Source organism: Manis javanica, chromosome 3 (assembly GCF_040802235.1).
Source record: "Manis javanica isolate MJ-LG chromosome 3, MJ_LKY, whole genome shotgun sequence".
Taxonomy (NCBI): domain Eukaryota; kingdom Metazoa; phylum Chordata; class Mammalia; order Pholidota; family Manidae; genus Manis; species Manis javanica.
Window position 1 is genome coordinate 147963338 of NC_133158.1, and position 19926 is coordinate 147983263.

Consider the following 19926-nt stretch of genomic DNA (forward strand, 5'->3'; position numbering starts at 1 on the left):
TGACATCATACTGAATGGTAAAAAGCTGAAAGCTTTTCCTCTAAGATTAAGAACAAGACAAGGATGGATGTCCACTCTCACCTGTCATTCAACATAGTACTTGAGATCCTAGCCATGGCAATCAGATAACACAAAGAGATAAAAGGCACCCAAATTGGTAAAGAAGAAGTTAAACTGTCATTATTTGCAGATGACATGGTATTATACATAGAAAACCCTATTAGAAAGAAAACCAAAAAACCATTAGAACTAATAACTGGATTCAAGAAAGTTGCATGATAAAAAATTAGTACACAGAAATGTGTTTCATTCCTGTGTATACTAACAATGAACAAGCAGAAAGAAAAAGTAGTAAAACAATTCCATCAAAAAGAATAAAATACTTAGGAAAAAACCTATCCAAAAAGGTGAAAGACATATACTCTGAAACTATAAGGCACTTACGAAAGAAATGAAAGAAGACACAAATAAATGGAAATCTATCTCATACTCATGATAGTAAGAATTAGTACTTCTAATACTTGTAATACTAATTAGTACTTCTCTGGCCACCACACAAAACAACTTACAGATTCAATGCAGTCCATATCAAAATACCAATAGCATTTTTCAACAAACTAGAGCAATTAATCCTAAAATTCATATGGAACCACAAAACACCCCAAATAGCCAAAGCAATCCTGAGAAAGAACAAAGCTGGGGGGAATACATCCCTGGCTTCAAGCTCTACTACAAAGCCACAGCAATCAAAACAATTTGGTATTGGCACAAGAGTGGACCCATAGACCAATGGAACAGAACACAGATCCCAGATATGAACCCACACATATATGGTCAATTAATATATGATGAAGGAGCCATGGATATACAATAGGAAATGATAGCCTCTTCAATGACTGGTATTGGGAAAACTGGACAGCTACATGTAAGAGAATGAAACTAGATTACTGTCTAGCTCCATACACAAAAGTAAACTCAAAATGAATTAAGGACCCAAATATAAGATGTGAAGCCATAAAGCTCACAGAAGGAAATATGGGCAGAAATCTCTTTAACATAAGCATATGCAGTTATTTTTCTGGACACATCTTCTCTGGCACAGGACACAAAAAATGAACAAGTGGGACTACATCAAACTTAAAATATTCTGTACAGGCAAGGATACCATCAACACAACAAAAACGCAACCTAGGGTATGGGAGAATACATTCATAAATGATTTATCTGATAAGGGGTTAACATACAAAATATATAAAAAATTCATACTCCTCAACACCCAAAAAACAAAAAACCCAATTAAAAAATGGGGTGGAGGAACTGAACAGACACTACTCCAAAAAAGAAAATACAAATGACCAACAGACACATGAAAAGATGTTCCACATCACTAATCATTAGGGAAATGCAAGTTAAAACTACAATAAAATATCACCACACACCAGTTAGAATGGCCACTTTCCAAAAGATTAGAAACAACAAATGCTGGTGAGGATGTGAAGAAATAGGAACCCTTCTACTCTCTTGGTGGGAATGTCAATTGGTGCAACTGCTGTGGTAAACAGTACAGAGGTTCCTCAAGAAACTAAAAATAGAAATACCATTTGACCCAGTAATTCCACTCCTAGGAATTTACCCATAGAAGACAAATCCCTGATTCAAAACGATATATACACCCCTATGTTAATCGTTGCACTACTTGCAATAGCTAACATATGGGAGCAACCTAAGTGTCCATCAGTAGATGAATGGATGGAGAAGACATGGTATGTATACATGATGGAATATTATTCAGCTACAAAAAGAAAAGAAATCCTGTCATTTGCAACATGGATGGATCTAGAGGGTATTATGCTCAGTGAACTAAGCCAGGTGTAAAGACAAATACCATACGATTTCACTTATTTCTGGTATATAAAAACAAAGCAAAGCAGAATGAACAAAAGAGCAGTAGACTCATAGACACTGAGAAGTGACTAGTGGTTACCAAGTGGGTGCAGTTCGGGTGGGTTATGGGGGAAGGAAAAGGGGATAAAGGTGCACAATGATTTGTAATCATAATATAAATTGATCATGGGACTGTTGAACCACTGTGAAGTACATTTGAAGCCAACTAAGATTGTATAGTAATGACACTTTAATTAAAAAAAAGGTCTCCAATGTCTCGACACCAAAAAGACAAAAAAACCAATTAAAAAATGGGTGGAGGACCTGAATAGACTTTTCTCCAAAGAAGAAATACAAATGGCAAACAGGCACATGAAAAGATGCTCCACATCACTAATCATCAAGGAAATGCAAATCAAAACCACAATTAAATATCACCCCACACCAATTAGAAGGCCCATTATCCAAAAGACAAGAAATCCCAAGTGTTGGCGAGGATGCAGAGAAATCCTACACTGTTCATGGGAATGTAAATTGTTGCAGCGACTGTTCAAAGCAATATGGAGGTTCCTCAAAACACTAGAAATAGAAATACCATATGATCCATTAATTCCACTTCTAGGAATTTACCCAAAGAAAACAAAATCCCTGATTTGAAAAGATACATGCACTCCCATGTGTATTGCTGCAGTATTTACAATAGCAAAATACATAAACAACCTAAGAGTCCATCAGTGGATGAATGGGAAAAGAAGGTATGGCTCATCTACAAAATGGAATATTATTCAACCATAAGAAGAATGGAACCTTGTCATTTGCAACAACATAGATATGCCTAGAGGATATTATGCTCAGTGAAATAAGCCCGGCAGAGAGACAAATACCATATGATTTCATTTATCTGTGGGATATCAAAACAACACAAAACAGAATGAACAAAACAGCAGTAAAGTCAGACACTGTGATGTGACCAGTGGTTACCATGAAGGAGGCGTTGGGGTGATGGGGGCGAAGGGTGAGGGTGATAAAGAGGCACAGTAATTCTCAATCATATATAAGTTGGTCATGGGGATAGTCGTATAGCAGGGAGAATATAACAAATGATTCTGTAACATCTTCCTATGTTGACAGATAGTAATTACATCAGTGGGGGTGAGGATTTAATAATATGGGTAACCATTGAACCATTGTGTTGTATACTTGAAAGCAATATAAAATTTTTATCAATGATGCTTCAATAAAGAAAAATAATTCTAATATAAATACTAAATACGCTTTTTGTAGAATATAGTTACTATTGACATGTCTGAAGTTATTTCCAATACTTGGAAAAAGGTATTATTAAAAATATAGATGTCTTCAAAATGACATCCATGTATGTATATATGTTGTGTGCAGAAATACACATATATATGTAAGTGCATGGAAAAATAACTGGAGTGATAACATTCCAAAGAAAAGTCATTCCAGAAGAGGGACATGAAATGAGAGAAGAGGGGACTTTCAATTTTTTAACAAATGTGATAAATTTCAGTAGTGTTTGAGTTTTGAAAAAAAATTGATGAGCATGTATAACTGCATTTTTTATGTAACTAAATATACTTTTTTAAAAGAAGTGACCTTTGTAGTATGCGGTATTGGATGGACAAAATGGAGACTGTATGGTTAGCTGTTTTCTGTCCCCGCTTATAATTGGGTCCACAGGTGATATTATTCTAGTGTGGGGGAACTCATATTCAACCTGAGTGAGTGGGAGAAGCAGCCAGACTGAGCCAGGCAAGAATGAGGCAAGAGAAGGGGAATTGAGGCATGGAGCCAGGAAAAAGGTAGGATAGGGTGGAATTAAATAAGATCACCAGTGGGGAGAGTTAAGAATGAGCCTTAGGGAATCAAGGAGAAGCACTGGCCAGAGCTTTAGGAGCCTTCACCAGTTGTTCCATTAATGAATAGGCAGCTCTGATAATTTATTTTTTTCAATACGTGGTGACTTCATCTTGGAGTACCTTTACAAAACTTTAGGTTGTTTTAATAGGACAAATGACAAATTGTTTCCCACCTGTGGGTTGCTCATTTTGCCTGGCTTTATTCTGGGACCAGAAAAGAAGTTGGAATTTGAAAAGTTGCTTTAGCCAAATTTTGTGAACAAAGGGAACCTTGTTCAGGGTTATGCACATCAGCTTTTGGAGGAGTTTAATTCATCAGCTTGGATCTCCATTTGTCAAGTCCTTGCTCTAGTTAGCACAGTGTTTCTCTCTCTCTGGAGGGGCAAGCCGTATATACCGGCAGACACTGCTTCTTACTCACCCTGCCTGAAGCCTTCGCTGGCCCTGGTTATGTCAGTACATTCAGCCTGGGAAGATCCAGGCCCTTGTGGTCTCACATGGACACCTGCGAAGAATCCTGAGAGAGGCAAGCTTTATTACCGTGTTTGGCTTATCCATGGCTTCATAGATGCCGTTATCATTTCTTAGATTTCCCTGGATTGCTCATATAGTACAGAGAGATACTGACACAAAATTCAGGAACTGAGAATGAAAGCCACTCTTCTGCTAGTCTTCTCCCCCTGGCAAGTGAAAAGTTACCAGCATTGGCTGATTTGATTCCTGGCGGAATGTGAGTGAGGCCTGGAGCACATAAACCAGTTCTGGAACCTGTTCAGTGATGGTAAACTTATTTTCCCTAGCGACAGCAGTAACTTTGAGCTGTGAGAGCTGCTCATTTGAAAAAGCTACTGCTTGGGTATGTTAAATGGCATTCTACCCCTTGGGAAGACTTGTGGGATATTTCTTAGGCCCTGGGGTTTCCAACTCCATGTGTGATGTATACACTGTATGTGTTGCCCAGTAATGCCGGGTAGCTCCTTGCATTGTTACTATGTGAGTGTGTGGCTGCCGTTTTCCTCAATTCTGTCTCATTCTGTTTCCCTTGACAGGGCAATTTGGTTTTGATGCTGTGCCAGAAACCTGACAATGAGCTACTGGAACTTGGAGAAAAGGACCTGTGTGCAGTACCGCAGGCATTTTCTGGTGGACAACAGTGTGTTTCATGGTGAGCTGCCTTTTGCATTTATGTAGTTGGAGCTTTCATCTTGTTTCTGACAGCACTTTTGTTCTAGCACTCTGGGTGCAAGTACAGCATAACTGTTGGGTTGAACCAAGAGCTTGAGTTAACTTATTTATGGATAATTACCCGAGAAACCCCCTGGACTCATACCCTACAGTTGTAAGCAATGTGCCCAGGCCAACAACCATACTTACCACCTTCTGTGTGTATGTCAGGGCCTTTCCTCTTCTGTGCTTTCATCTCCTGTAATATCCCTTCCTGATGGCTGAAATTTCAGGGGGCTCATGTAGTAAGGGTTCAGTTAATATCTATGGATCACCAATTGGTGCTTATGCCCAGCATGGTGTGTGCCTTTTCTTCCACACATAACAACCGAGCTGGTCAAAGCACTTAACCGTCGCTATCAGGGTGGATTACAGCAGCTGTAAATCAGAGAGTGATCAATATTAGTCATTTTCATGGCTAAGACAAATTGCCTTTACTCTGCTGGCATGTTTATTTTGTGGTAAACAGTCAGGGATAAGCTTGATCAATTCTTTTATCAGGATACCCTTGAGCGAAATTTATTTAAGAGTCCAAGATTTATGTGTTGCAAGAATATTTGGAATAATATCCATCAAAAGCTGGAATTGTAGAGGGTGCAGAGAAATTTCCCAGGGATTGAAGTGCTGTTTAATAATCATGTAGTTGAAGCTGCCTGCAACTTTCTAAGTTGAGGTTTTCTTCCTCAATTTGGTGATGGACTTGTATTTATTATTGCTTTAAATTAAGTTTAAGATAAATTCAACCTTACTTAATTTGTTAAGTAAGTTTTGTTTACTTAATTTTAAGAGTTCACGTTGTTTTTTCACATTCATTATGTCACCTCACTATAGGGCTTTTCTAGGTCAAGGTTGACTTCATCTTACAGGTCAAGAAAGGGAAGCAGAGATGAAATGACTGGCCCAAGTTGGCATAGCTAATTATTAGTAAGGACAGAACTAAAATTCTTGTGTCCACTTTTCCAGGCTGTCCTGGCATTGCAGTGGGGAAGGGCCCTTAGCAGAGGATACATGGGAATCATGCCTTCCGCCCTGCGGCACTGAGTTTTGCTCCGTATTTCTGTGAACCTCAGCTAAGGATCCTCCTGTTCATTGCTATATTTCTCTCACACAAAGTGTTTGCTGTGTGGTATTTTCTGTTACAACTTTATTTGTATTTAAAAAGAATGAATAAGATAATTGAAGTAACGCAGGAGTTAGTAAGAAACAGCTTTCTTTTTTAAAGTCTTGTGCCAATTTTGAAAAAGTTCAGATTTAAATGCCTTCATATATTGTTTAGAATACCTTTGTCCAGAGATCGCAAAGGCCGTCACAGTTTAAGAACAATGTCCTATGCATTCTTATAGTTGTATTACCGTTTAGTATATAACCGTTTTGCAGATACTTATGCTGAAGGCTTGCTGAACATTGTCGTGTTGAATCCTTTCAGCATCTTGGCGGTAGTTATTATTCATCCCATTTATTTTTTTTAAGGATAATGGATAAGTAAATTTTACTTATTTATTTTCTATGGATGTACAATCTTATGTTAGTTTCAAGTATACAACACGGTGGTTCAACAGTTACTTGTATTATTATAGTCATCCCATTTTATGAATAGGGATACTGAGCCTTGGGGAGGTTGGGATGTTGTGATCTAAACTTCCTACTCTGATCTGCCTAACTCCAAAATCCCATTACTTTTTTTTTTTCCAGGCTCCTGTCTCCATTTCAGTGGAGATATTAGCACTCAGATTTAAGTTCAGATTTAAATTCAACAGGATTTGCGCTGCTATTAATACGTGGCATATAGTCCTAGAGCAAGCTATATGATCCTTCAAGATCTCAGTTGTCTCCTCTGGGAAAGGAGCATGCTGGTCTGGATGATTCTGAGGTTGTTTCTAGTTCTAATCTGTGAGATTCTTTGTATTGAAGCACTTTTGAAAATTAAAAACCTACTGCATTTTCTAGGCTACCTTTTCACTAAACGTGAGATACACAAGGGGGCAGTAGAATACCTAAAATGTGAATGGGCTATGTACATTTAAGAATTACTGCAGGGATTTAGAGATAATACCAAATCTTCCCAAGATTAAAAGGAATAAAGCTAATTAGAATTACGAGTCTATTAACTTATAATAAAGCAATAGCTTTAAGTATTTGTGATAGTGTAAACTGTAATTTTGGATTTTTATGCTTAAGGATATGTAATTCAGGAAAGAATGGCTCTGTTCTTAATCTTTATTTACCTCTGCAGAAAGTTAATGTCTGTTAAGATAGGAGGAACTTAATGAGGCTTGTGAGGAGTTTTGGTATATTTTAAGCCAAGGGAACTCTAGTTATAATATAATATCTTTGTACAGGATTTCAGAACATTTCTGAGAAGAGAGAAGACAGGTCATGTTGACTCAAATGTCAGATTTCTTTTGGAGGGACTTCTGGAACATGGGATTAGCGTTCAGAAGCATTTTGCTTATTAGTAGCTTGCTTCTCCTTGTTTGTTTAACCAAATTGATCAAAACAGTAAGAAACACAGTCTCTTCCATTATAAACAGAGAACCATTTTCTCTGCAAGATAATAGACTTCTAGAATATGCAGACTTGGCTGTGCAAATTGCGCCAGCCACACTCTACATACTGTCTTAAGCAATATTCCAAGGAGAAAAGAGCTATATGAAAATGAGGACTATGTGGGCTAAACTGGTCAATAAAAGTAAAAATAAAAGTGTAACATTTGTATATTATTTCATAGTCCAGAGAGCATATTCATAGCCTCATTTTTTGAGTAGAGGAAGTATATTCTTATTAGAAACAATTTAGAAAATTACCCACAATCCCACAACCCAAAGAGAAACACTGTCAAGTCTGTTTCTGCCCCTCTTCTTTCTACTCTTTCATCTTTGCAACAATCTTGATGTAAGAATGGACTATCTGGAAAAGTCAGGAAACGGAGTATGCTGGCCAACAGAAATGAGCTGGTTGAATTGACTTAATTCTGTATTCAGTGAAAGATGTTTTTGTATTTCCCACTTGTCTGTCTTTTGCCCAGATTCTTAAGGAATCAAATGAATCCAAAGGGACTGTACACCTATCAAAGCCAATCGCTGGACTTTTTTTCTTCTTAGCTTTTATTTTCCTAGTATATTTGAAATAGAGAAAAAACTTGGGCAAAGGCTGATTTTTATAGTATGAATCTTGTTTTAATGGCTTATATATTCCCGAGTTATTCTTACTTAAAAATTACCTGTACCCTCAGCTGTTTCTTTTGGTTGCAGTGAATTGCAGTATTTTTTCTGACTTTTGATGCAGATTTTTAAACAATGTATTTGTAACTAATAAATACAATTTCTTATGCACATAAGCATTTCCAAACATTTGAGTTCCTTAATATACTTGGAGGTGACTTAATTATTTTATGCATTGGTAGTTATGTGTCAAAAAAATTAATTACTTTTTAATAATCATCCCAACTTACTGAAATTTATTTCTCTTGCTATCAAGTTACTACTGAATGTTTCTGAATGACCATCACAAATCCAGAAAGGTTTTGAATTATGAGTGTCTCTTATTATCTAAGAAAATAAAATTAAAGATAGTTCTCTTATGAAATATTTATGTAGTGTGTCTTTCCAAAAAATGCTCTATATGTATTTTTACTTTGCCTCATAGCAATCTTCTAATGAAACTAATTAACTTAATTAATTCAATGAATTACTTTTGAATCCAGTCTCCCCCTCCTGGCCAGAGGCCTAGTCAGTGATGTGAGGATAAGAACTTGACTGGCAGTTTATAAAGGAAAGTAGACTGGAATGGGCTCCTGGAGACCAATTTTATTTTCAGGCTTACTACTGTGTAGACTGTCAGCTTAGGGATCCTCAGTTTCCCTATTTCTTACATGAGGGTTTTGCCGGATTTCCAAGTTTCCTATAGCAACAATGTTTGAGGTCTTCGTGGTTAAGCATCAGGAAGGTGTATGGTGAATGGGAATATCTTACAGGCCAGGAATGAGAGGAGAGGCTGGCAAGATTGGTGATAAAGAGGAGGTAAGGTTCCTTTTGACTATAAACTTTGTGCTTAGCTTTGCACTAGCAAAAAGATACATTTCCTTTCTGGGTGAGGTGTGTGTGTTGGGGTGGGGGTGGGGGTGGAGGAATGCTCGTGAGTTCCTGCTGACCATGGAGAGACCCGAGGACAAATGTGATTATATTCATAAAAGGAGAGTCTATAGAGATGTTCCCCCTCCCTGGAATTCTATCTTCACTGGAAAAAAAAGAAGAAGGCAGATCCTGTCTGGTAAATATGAAAAGAAAACGAAATTACACAGAAGTGGATTATGGCTCTCCTTAATTTAGACCAGTTTAGTAGCAAGTTATGACTTTGGCAGTTATGACTTTGGTGTTTGGGGGCATTACTACACTTTATGTTAGTTTCTTTACTGAGCTAAAACCTAGTTCTTCCAGCCAATGACTGTATAAACATCCTCTTCTAAGTCCAGAAAATACCAGTGCATATCTATACAATTCCTATTAATGCAATGATAGTCAAGATATTGGTGAGTTTCACTAAGCTCAGAAGTATTATCTCTTGGAGAGGAACACTGCATGTAAAAGATTTCAAAAACAAGTTGAGAAAAAGAGTTAAAGAAAGCAGATAGGCCTTATGGGAGATGATGTCTTGAGTTAGTGAAATTTTAAAAATTACAACAGAACTAATTTTGGAAGGAGTAGATTCATCTTTAGCCCACCTCAGCCCCACACCCGCCCTGCCATGACCACCAAGGCTGAAAGAATGAAGGAAAGGTATCCTTTCAGGGTTATGATGTTCGCACTCATTTTGCAAATACATCAGAGATAGTAAAGGTTTAAGCAAAAAGGCAGGCATGGCCTGACCCAGGCGCGGCAGCTTGCAGAAGCTGCCCTCCAGACTGGTTGCTTTGGGAGAGTTTTTCCCTATGGGACCAAGTTTTCATGTCATGTTAGTAAAATGCTGCAGTATAGAACAAATGACCTCTAAATTCCTTTCTAAGTACTAGCACTTTGAGAAATTTTTTTTAACCTCCCCTTCTCATCCCACTTTTAAACAGAGGCTATTTGGAGAATTTGCTGTGAATTAACTGACAAAATTGATTTATGCTCTTCTCTCCTTGTTTGCGACAAATCAGAGCCAGCCTTACAAAAGCGGATACTTATGTCTAGTTAGAACACAAAATAAATAACCTTTAGTGTGAGCTGGTATGAAACAAACTTATTCTAGAAACTTTTGGGAACATACACTGTTCCTTTATTTCTTGGACTTAACAGAAAATTCTGAAAAGACTAAGGGAAATGCTTTTTGTTTATTTTAAAGTGTAATTTCCTTTTTTCTCTTTCTCCATGTTGGTCATTCCATTTGTCACAAGTTTATTGGGCATTCTCAACTTAGTGTAGCATGTACATGAAATTGTTTATTTTTCTCCAAGTAATGCTTTTAAAAGTACTCTTTGCAGCATCTTGGATGGATTCTATTACTTTATGGCCACTTGTGGTTATTGAGGGTCTAATCTACTTTAAAACATGAATCTCAAACTTATCTAAATCCCATCTCTTCCCTTACAGGAAGGGCAGGCCTCCCTGGCTATTGAGGGTTGGGGGTGGTGAGTCACATTGCTCTGCTAAACCTCCCCCTGAAGAGGAATTCAAGGCCTAGCTCCTCAGGTTTTGGTACAAGGAAGAGAGCTGGGGACGCAAAGGACTTCGACCCACACCTGGGTACCTGTTTGCATGTCAGTGGTGGTGAGGTGATCCAGACTTCCTCTGGTGCCATCCATCTCCAGGAGGTGTTTCGTCTCACCGTGGACCCCGCTCATCAAGGACTCTGCAGAGAGTATCTGCCTTCTCTGCTCAGCTTCATCTGTTGTCTGTTCCTATTCCCTCTGGCCGAGGCATAGCATTCCTTGCCCTGAGGACACTTGGCAACTGTTTGGCCCCTGCCCTTTCTCTTGTCTCCGTGTTTCTTCACATGGAGTTCCACAGACTGCTACGTACTGTGGAGGATGGGTGGGGCAAGCAGTGGCTCTCGGCAGCCTCCCAGTCCTGCTGAGCACAGTCTCTCTCTCCCTCTTCTTACACTGTTAACGGGGGTGCTCCCATAAGCCTTAAGAAACCTCTGAATCATTCTCCTGTAGTTCTTCCCCGCTTGGCTCTGAAGGTGAGAGGTGCTTCCTCTGATTTTGCCCTACAGAGTGCCATCCTGCCATTCCAGGCTCTAGGCACATAGTGCGAGCTTAGGTAATGTGACTTGAATGTATGGAATCCCACTCCCTGCCCTGGACAGTTCTTCTTGGGCCCCTCTAGAACCACTCCAAGATGGTCCTTGTCCACTCACAGTTTGGATTAGGGTAAGTTAATTTTCCCAAAGGAATTGGTGCTCTTTACTGGGCTTGCTTCTTGCAAGGTTATGTGGCTGGAGTGATCAGAACCAAGCAACAATTATATTTATTAAAATCCGTGTTGAGATGTCTCTGCCCCTTTTCCGCCTTGGGAATTTAATTTGATGGGGAGATTTTGCTGGCTAACCGAACCCAGTGTGATCTTTTTCTCATCATGCTTTCCACCCTCATGGCCATTCACATTCTGTAATGATGGAGGGGATGAAAAGGTGTGGGTAGAGGGCATAGCAAAATGGCAAACTGAAAATCTGGATACTGGGAAGCCCAGGTGGTTGAGAAGTAACAGTGTTCAGTCTTTGAAGCATTCGTTTTAGTTGTTGTCAGATACAAGCCTATTGTTAAATAAGATTTGTGGCCGTCCTTTCCAGTTTGACTCTCAAGGTCCTTCTCTTAAGCTGTGGCCATTGGGAGGCCAACCCAGCAGAAAGGCCCTAGTTTTATTCCTTTATGTTTGGGAATACCAATTTCCTCATTTCTAAGTTAGAAAGAAGAAATAATGTCTAATAAACAGTCAACATTTCCTTTAAATTTGCAGATTTCTCATGTCTTAAATGGTTACTTAGGAAAATTCTTTCCCCTTAAGACCTGTATAACAAATCTAAGCCTTTGTTCCTTAAGCTGCATTTCTGTAATTATAATTAATTTTCCTCTGCTCTCTCATTTTCCCAATTGTTTTTTCCTACTCCGTGCCTCCTGCCTGCACAGAGATTGATGGGAAGATTAAATGTCTTTCCGTGTGAAGATTCAGGGTTCTTCCAGGGCAATGTAATTATTTAATTTAGTTAAACAAAAGATCTAGCTTTTTTTCTTGGGCCACAGCAATAATGATTAGTGATTGTATTTGTAGTCACAAAAACCTCTCATTTCCCATCTACCAAAACAAAGATTAAAAATTGCAGTTTGTCCCTTTATACTGTGTAAATGAAAGTCATCCTAATAGACCTGTGATAACTTATATTTTCTTAGGACTCATTCCTTTCAGAAAGTATATTTGAGGTTATTACAAGTGCAAACTATTGTTTCAAAGGAATATTCATATTTTTTATTGACAGTCCATGGCCTGGTGCGAAGTGATTTCACCCCCTCCAACAGCTTCCAGCTTTTGTCTTCATGCTGATATCTCCCAGCAGTGTGTCTGGCTTAGACTGCCTTTCTGTGCTCTGTACCCAGATGTCTATCTACTCCCCTGATGGCTTCAAGGATGCCTTGCAGGTCTTCAGACTGAATGGATGTGGGGCAGAACTCCCTCTTCCCCACTGCTCCCTGTCTGCCGGGCCCACCTTATCTCATCTGTCCCTTACCTCTTTATGCCGCAGCTACACTGACCTTTGCGTTCCTTTCCCGCAAAGCTTGCCCCTTCTTCACTTAGCTAGCTTTCAACAGCTCCTTTAGCTCTCAGAGTAAAGGTCTCTTTCACAGAGAAGTCTTTTCTGACTCCAGACTACTTCAGGCCCCAGGTTTCTGCTCTCTTGTCCTGGGCATCGCTGCCTCAGAGCCTTATCACCATTGTAATAATATGCTTAATTTCCGGATAACGTGTTTAATTTCTGTCTCCTCCTTTTTCTCAGTTGCAGGATAGCAGTGTTCCTCTTTGTACAGTACATAGTAGAGTGCAGTGCATACAATTGGTGCTCAATAAACTATTGCTGAATGAAATTATTCATCTTATTTTATATGGCAGATAAGAACTGCCCACTGTTCCATTATCTTGGTCTTCTGGTTAAGTTTGGCATTTAATCCTTGTGCCCTGGAGTGTGTTCTTGCACACCTGTTGCTTTGCTTTGGAGAACAAAAGCAAACCCATCAACTGTTTCTTCCTGAGACCCAGAAGGAGAAGACCACTTCTGCTGAGAATCCTAGGGTGCCTTAGAAAAGATTATTACAGATGTATAAACCCATTTCTTGAAAAGAATTTCTTAGAATTTTTGAGTTCATTTAATAATACTTTATAGAATTTCATATTGGTTGTAAATATGTTTAGTGTGTTCAACTCTGCGAAATGGTGGTTTTGCTCATTAAAATAACACTATCAGTAAAAGCTGTTTAATTGTAATATTTTGATATTGTTAAAAATCTCTGCTGCTTGATGACATGATATTGTACATAAAAAACCCTAAAGACTCCACTCCGAAACTACTAGAGCTAATATCGGAATTCAGCAAAGTTGCAGGATACAAAATTAACACACAGAAATCTGTGGCTTTCCTATACACTAACAATGAACTAATAGAAAGAGAAATCAGGAAGACAATTCCATTCACAATAGCATCAAAAAGAATAAGATACCTAGGAATAAACCTAACCAAGGAAGTGAAAGACCTATACCCTGAAAACTATAAGACACTCTTAAGAGAAATTAAAGAGGTCACTAACAAATGGAAACTCATCCCATGCTCCTGGCTAGGAAGAATTAATATCATCAAAATGACCATCCTGCCCAAAGCAATATACAGATACGATGCAATCCCTATCAAACTACCAACAGCATTCTTCAATGAACTGGAACAAATTGTTCAAAAATTCATATGGAAACAGCAGAGACCCCAAATAGCTAAAGCAATCCTGAGAAGGAAGAATGAAGTGGGGGGAATCTCACTCCCCAACTTCAAGCTCTACTACAAAGCCACAGTAATCAAGACAATTTGGTACTGGCACAAGAACAGAGCCACAGACCAATGGAACAGAATAGAGACTCCAAACATTAACCCAAACATATATGGTCAATTAATATTCGATAAAGGGGCCATGGACATACAATGGGGAAATGACAGTCTCTTCAACAGATGGTGCTGGCAAAACTGGACAGCTACATGTAAGAGAATGAAACTGGATCACTGTCTAACCCCATACACAAAAGTAAATTTGAAATGGATCAAAGACTTGAATCTAAGTCATGAAACCATAAAACTCTTAGAAAAAAACATAGGCAAAAATCTCTTAGACATAAACATGAGTGACCTCTTCTTGAACATATCTCTGCAGGCAAGAGAAACAAACGCAAAAATGAACAAATAGGACTATATCAAGCTGAAAAGCTTCTATGCAGCAAAGGACACCATCAATAGAACAAAAAGGTATCCTATAGTATGGGAGAATATATTCATAAATGACAGATCCGATAAAGGGTTGACATCCAAAATATATAAAGAGCTCACACACCTCAACAAACAAAAAGCAAATAATCCAATTAAAAAATGGGCAGAGGAGCTGAATAGACAGTTCTCTAAAGAAGAAATTCAGATGGCCAACAGACACATGAAAAGATGCTCCACATCGCTTGTCATCAGAGAAATGCAAATTAAAATCACAATGAGATATCATCTCACACCAGTAAGGATGGCTACCATCCGAAAGACAAACAACAACAAATGTTGGTGAGGTTGTGGAGAAAGGGGAACCCTCCTACACTGCTGGTGGGAATGTAAATTAGTTCAACCATTGTGGAAAGCAGTATGGAGGTTCCTCAGAATGCGCAAAATAGAAATACCATTTGACCCAGGAATTCCACTTCTAGGAATTTACCCTAAGAATGCAGCACTCCAGTTTGAAAAAGACAGATGCACCCCTATGTTTATCGCTGCACTATTTACAATAGTCAAGATATGGAAACAACCTAAATGTCCATCAGTAGATGAATGGATAAAGAAGATGTGGTACATATACACAATGGAATATTACTCAGCCATAAGAAAAAAACAAATCCTACTATTCACAACAACATGGATGGAGCTAGAGGGTATTATGCTCAGTGAAATAAGCCAGGCAGAGAAAGACAAGTACCAAATGATTTCACTCATATGTGGAGTATAAGAACAAAGAAAAACTGAAGGAACAAAACAGCAGCAGAAGCACAGAACCCAAGAATGGACTAATAGTTACCAAACGGAAGGGGACTGGGGAGGATGGGTGGGAAGGGAGGGATAAGGGTGGGAAAAAAAGAAAGGGGGCATTACGATTAGCATGTATAGTGTGGGGGGGCATGGGGAGGGTTGTGCAACACAGAGAAGACAAGTAGTGATTTTACAGCATCTTACTATGTTGATGGACAGTGACTGTGAATGGGGATGTGGGGGGGACTTGGTGAAGGGGGAAGCCTAGTAAACAATGTCCTTCATGTAATTGTAGATTAACGATACCAAAATAAAAAAAAATCTCTGCTGTTTATGTCTGGAAATGTCAATTTACAGAAGTGGGTGTTGTCTGGGGGAAGGGTAATTCTTACCACAGAAAGCATAGAATAGACCTGTGCCAAAACAAAAGCCCCAGTTTTCTCCCTAAGAAAGGAGGAAAGGAGGCCTGGGGGCATGTGTGAATGATCAAACAGCATAGGGCTTCTTTAAAAGTTAAGAAGATGTACTTTTATTTCAGATTTACAAACAAGAAAAGTGGTCAGAATCTAGGCATTTCATCTAAGAACCTCAAGCAATATGAGAGCACAACCCTGACTTCTAGGTAGGAAAATCAGTCCCAGAATAACACCTACCTGGGTAGGATACATGTAGAATTCATGAAAACACTTGTTGAGTTTTGTTTTGGCTATACTTGACTATTGATCAAAATAGTAGACTGACATTTAACAGTGTTCTCAGAATTTCTCATATGTAAATCTAGAAGATGGTAACTTGTACCTAATTAAAAGGAAGAACAATGAACACACTATTATTTAGTGTCATATTTTTATTCCTTACTAACTTGAAATTGAATGTAAATCATAGCTACAAATGACCATTCTTTGAAATTACACTGGTGTCAGAATTTCAAAGTATTGTGCTTTTAAGTAGAGCAGATGCTTATCTTCTCAGATGTGCAAGCTTTGTTTTTGGTAGGTTGAAAACCCCAGACTTAAGGTGACAAATGTGTATTATTTCTTATTTTTTGAGCATCTAAAAAAATGTTTAATAGCTTCACTGAGATACAAATTACATAGACAAATCACCCATTTAAAATGTATAACTCAGTGGTTTTTAGTGTTTCACATGGTGGTGCAACCATTGTCACAGTCAATCTTAGAACATTTTCATCACCCCAAAAGTAAACCCTGTGCCCATTAGCAGTGTCTCCCCATATAGCTGTATTGCTCCATCCCCCAAAAGCCTTGGGCAACCACAAATGTACTTTCTGTCTCCACAGATTTGTCTTTTTTTAATTTTTTATTTTTTATTAAGGTACGATTGATATACACTCTTAAGGTTTCACATGAAAAAACAATGTGGTTACTACATTTACCCATATTATCAAGTCCCCACCCATACCCCAATACAGTCACTGTCCATCAGTGAAGCAAGATGCTGCAGATTCACTATGTGCCTTCGTGCTGCACTGTTCTCCCCAAGACCCCCACACCATGTGTACTAAACATAATACCCCTCAATTCACTTCTCCCTCCCTTCCACCCACCCTCCCACACTCCTCCCCTTTGGTAACCACTAGTTTATTCTTGGAGTGTCTGAGTCTGATGCCATTTTGTTCCTTCAGTTTTGCTTCATTGTTATACTCCACAAATGAGGGAAATCATTTGGCACTTGTCTTTCTCCGCCTGGCTTATTTCACTGAGCATAATATCCTCCAGCTCCATCCATGTTGTTGGAAATGGTAGGATTTGTTTCTTATGGCTGAATAGTATTCCATTGTGATTATGTACCACATCTTCTTTATCCATTCATCTACAGATGGACACTTAGGTTGCTTTCATATCTTGGCTATTGTAAAAAGTGCTATGATAAACATAGGGGTGCATATGTCTTTTTGGATCTGAGAAGTTGTATTCTTTGGGTAAATTCCAAGGAGTGGGATTCCCGGGTCAAATGGTATTTCTATTTTTAGTTTTTTGAGGAACCTCCAAATTGCTTTCCACAATGGTTGAACTAGCTTACATTTGCACCAGCAGTGTAGGAGGGATCCCCTTTCTCCACATCCTCGCCAGCATTTGTTAGTCTTTTCGATGCTGGCCATCCTTACTGATGTGAGGTGATATCTCGTTTGTGGTTTTAATTTACAATTCCCTGATGGTTAGTGATGTGGAGCATCTTTTCATGTGTCTGCTGGCTATCTGAATTTCTTCTTCAGAGAACTGTCTCTTCATATTCTCTGCCCATTTGTTAATCGGGTTCTTTGCTTTTTGGGTGTTGAAGCGTGTAAGTTCTTTATATATTTTGGATGTTAACTCCTTGTCGGATATGTTGTATACAAATATATTCTCCCATACTGTGGGATGCCTTTTTGTTCTGTTGATGGTGTCCTTTGCCGTACAGAAACTTTTTAGTTTGATGTAGTCCCAGGAGTTCATTTTTGCTTTTGTTTTCCTTTCTGAGGAAGAAGTTGCTCATGCTTATATTCAGGAGATGTTTGCCTATGTTGTCTTCTAAGAGTTTTATGGTTCCATGACTTACATTCAAGTCTTTAATCCATTTTGAGTTTGCTTTTGTGTATGGGGTTAGACAATAATCCAGTTTCATTCTCTTGCATGTAGGTGTCCAGTTTTGCCAACACCAGCTGCTGAAGAGGCTGTCATTTCCCCATTGTATGATAAAGGAAAAGCTTTATCAAATGGCTCCTTTATCATATATTAATTGACCATATATGGTTGGGTTTATATCAGGGCTCTCTAGTCTGTTCCATTGGTCTATGGGTCTGTTCTTATGCCAGTTCCAAATTGTCTTGATTACTGTGGCTTTGTAATAGAGCTTGAAATTGGGGAGCATATTTCCCTCTGCTTTATTCTTCCTTTTCAGGATTGCTTTGGCTATTCAGGGTCTTTTGTGGTTCCATTTGAATTTTAGGACAATTTTCTCTAGTTCGTTGAAGAATGCTTTGGGTGTTTTGATAGGAATTGCATTGAACCTAAAGATTGCATTAGGCAGGATGGCCATTTTGACAATATTAATTCTTCCTATCCATGAGCACGGGATGTGTTTCCATTTATTGCTATCTTCTTTAATTTCTCTCATGAGTGTCTTGTAGTTTTCAGAGTATAGGTCTTTCACTTCCTTGGTTAGGTTTATTCCTAGGTATTTTATTCTTTTTGATGCAATTGTGAATGGAATTGTTTTCCTTATTTCTCTCTCTGCTAGTTCATTGTTAGTGTATAGGAATGCCACACATTTCTGTGTATTAACTTTGTATCCTGCAACTTTGCTGAATTCAGATATTAGATATTAGATCCAGTAGTTTTGGAGTGGATTCTTTAGGGTTTTTTTAATGTACAATACTATGTCATCTGCAAACAGGGACAGTTTAACTTCTTCCTTGCCAGTCTGGATGCCTTTTATTTCTTTGTGTTGTCTGATTGCCATGGCTAGGATGTCTAGTACTATGTTGAACAGAAGTGGGGAAAGAAGGCATTCTTGTCTTGTTCCTGATCTTAAAGAAAGGAAAAGCTTTCAGCTTCTCACTATTAAGTATAATGTTGGCTGTGGGTTTGTCATTTATAGCCTTTATTATGTTGAGGTACTTGCCCTCTATGCACATTTTGTTGAGTTTTTATCATGAATGGATGTTGAATTTTGTTGAATGCTTTTTCAGCATCTATGGAGATGATCATGTGGTTTTTGTCCTTTTTATTGATGTGGTAGATGATGTTGATAGATTTTTGAGTGTTGTGCCATCCTTGCATCCCTGGAATAAGTCCTACTTGATCATGATAGATGATATTTTTGATGTATTTTTGAATTCATTTGCTAATGTTTTGTTGAATGTTTTTGCATGTAAGTTCATCAGGGATGTTGGTCTGTAATTTTCTTTTTTTGTGGTGTCTTTGCCTGGTTTTGGTATTAGAGTAATGCTGGCCTGATAGAATGAGTTTGGAAGTATTCTCCCCTCTTCTATTTTTTAGAAAACTTTAAGAAGAATGCGTATTAGGTCTTCATTAAATGTTTGATAAAATTCAGCGGTGAAGCCATGTGGTCCAGGGGTTTTGTTCTTAGGTAGTTTTTTGATTACCATTTCAGTTTTGTTGCTGGTAATTGGTCTGTTCAGATTTTCTGTTTCTTCCTTGGTCAGCCTAGGACGATTGTATTTTTCTAGAAAGTTGTCCATTTCTTCTAGATTATCCAGTTTGTTAGCATATAATTTTTCATAGTATTCTCTAATAATTCTTTGTATTTCTGTGGTGTCTGTAGTTATTTTTCCTTTCTCATTTCTGATTCTCTAAATGTGTGTAGACTCTTTTTTTCTTCACAAGTTTGGCTTGGGGTTTATCTATTTTGTTTATTTTCTTGAATAACCAACTCTTTCTTTGATTCTTTCTATTGTTTCATTCTCAAGTTTATTTATTTCTGCTCTACTCTTTATTATGTCCCTTCTTCTACTGACTTTGGGCCTCATTTGTTCTTCTTTTTCTAGTTCCATTTATTGTGAGTTTAGACTGATTATATGGGATTGCTCTTCTTTCCTGAGGTAGGCCTGTATTGCCAATATTATTTCATACTTAGAGATCCTTTTTTCTCTCTGTGCCTCAGCTTCTTTGTATTCCTCTTCTCTAGTTTCTATTTCATTTATCGTCTCCTCCACTGTATCCAATCTGCTTTTAATTCC

General features: G+C 38.3%; 1 protein-coding gene across 3 annotated transcripts in view; it reads left to right on the plus strand.

Moving 5' to 3' along the window:
- The first annotated feature begins 4815 nt into the window (after positions 1-4815).
- The window catches only part of PLCH1 (phospholipase C eta 1), a 199403-nt gene continuing 184292 nt past the window's right edge, over positions 4816-19926 (plus strand). For all 3 annotated transcript variants that reach the window (XM_073232187.1, XM_073232185.1, XM_073232186.1), the window contains exon 1: positions 4816-4932. In XM_073232187.1, coding sequence (XP_073088288.1) covers positions 4854-4932 — 79 coding nt within the window. In that variant the 5' untranslated portion in view covers positions 4816-4853. The remainder of the gene's footprint in view (positions 4933-19926) is intronic.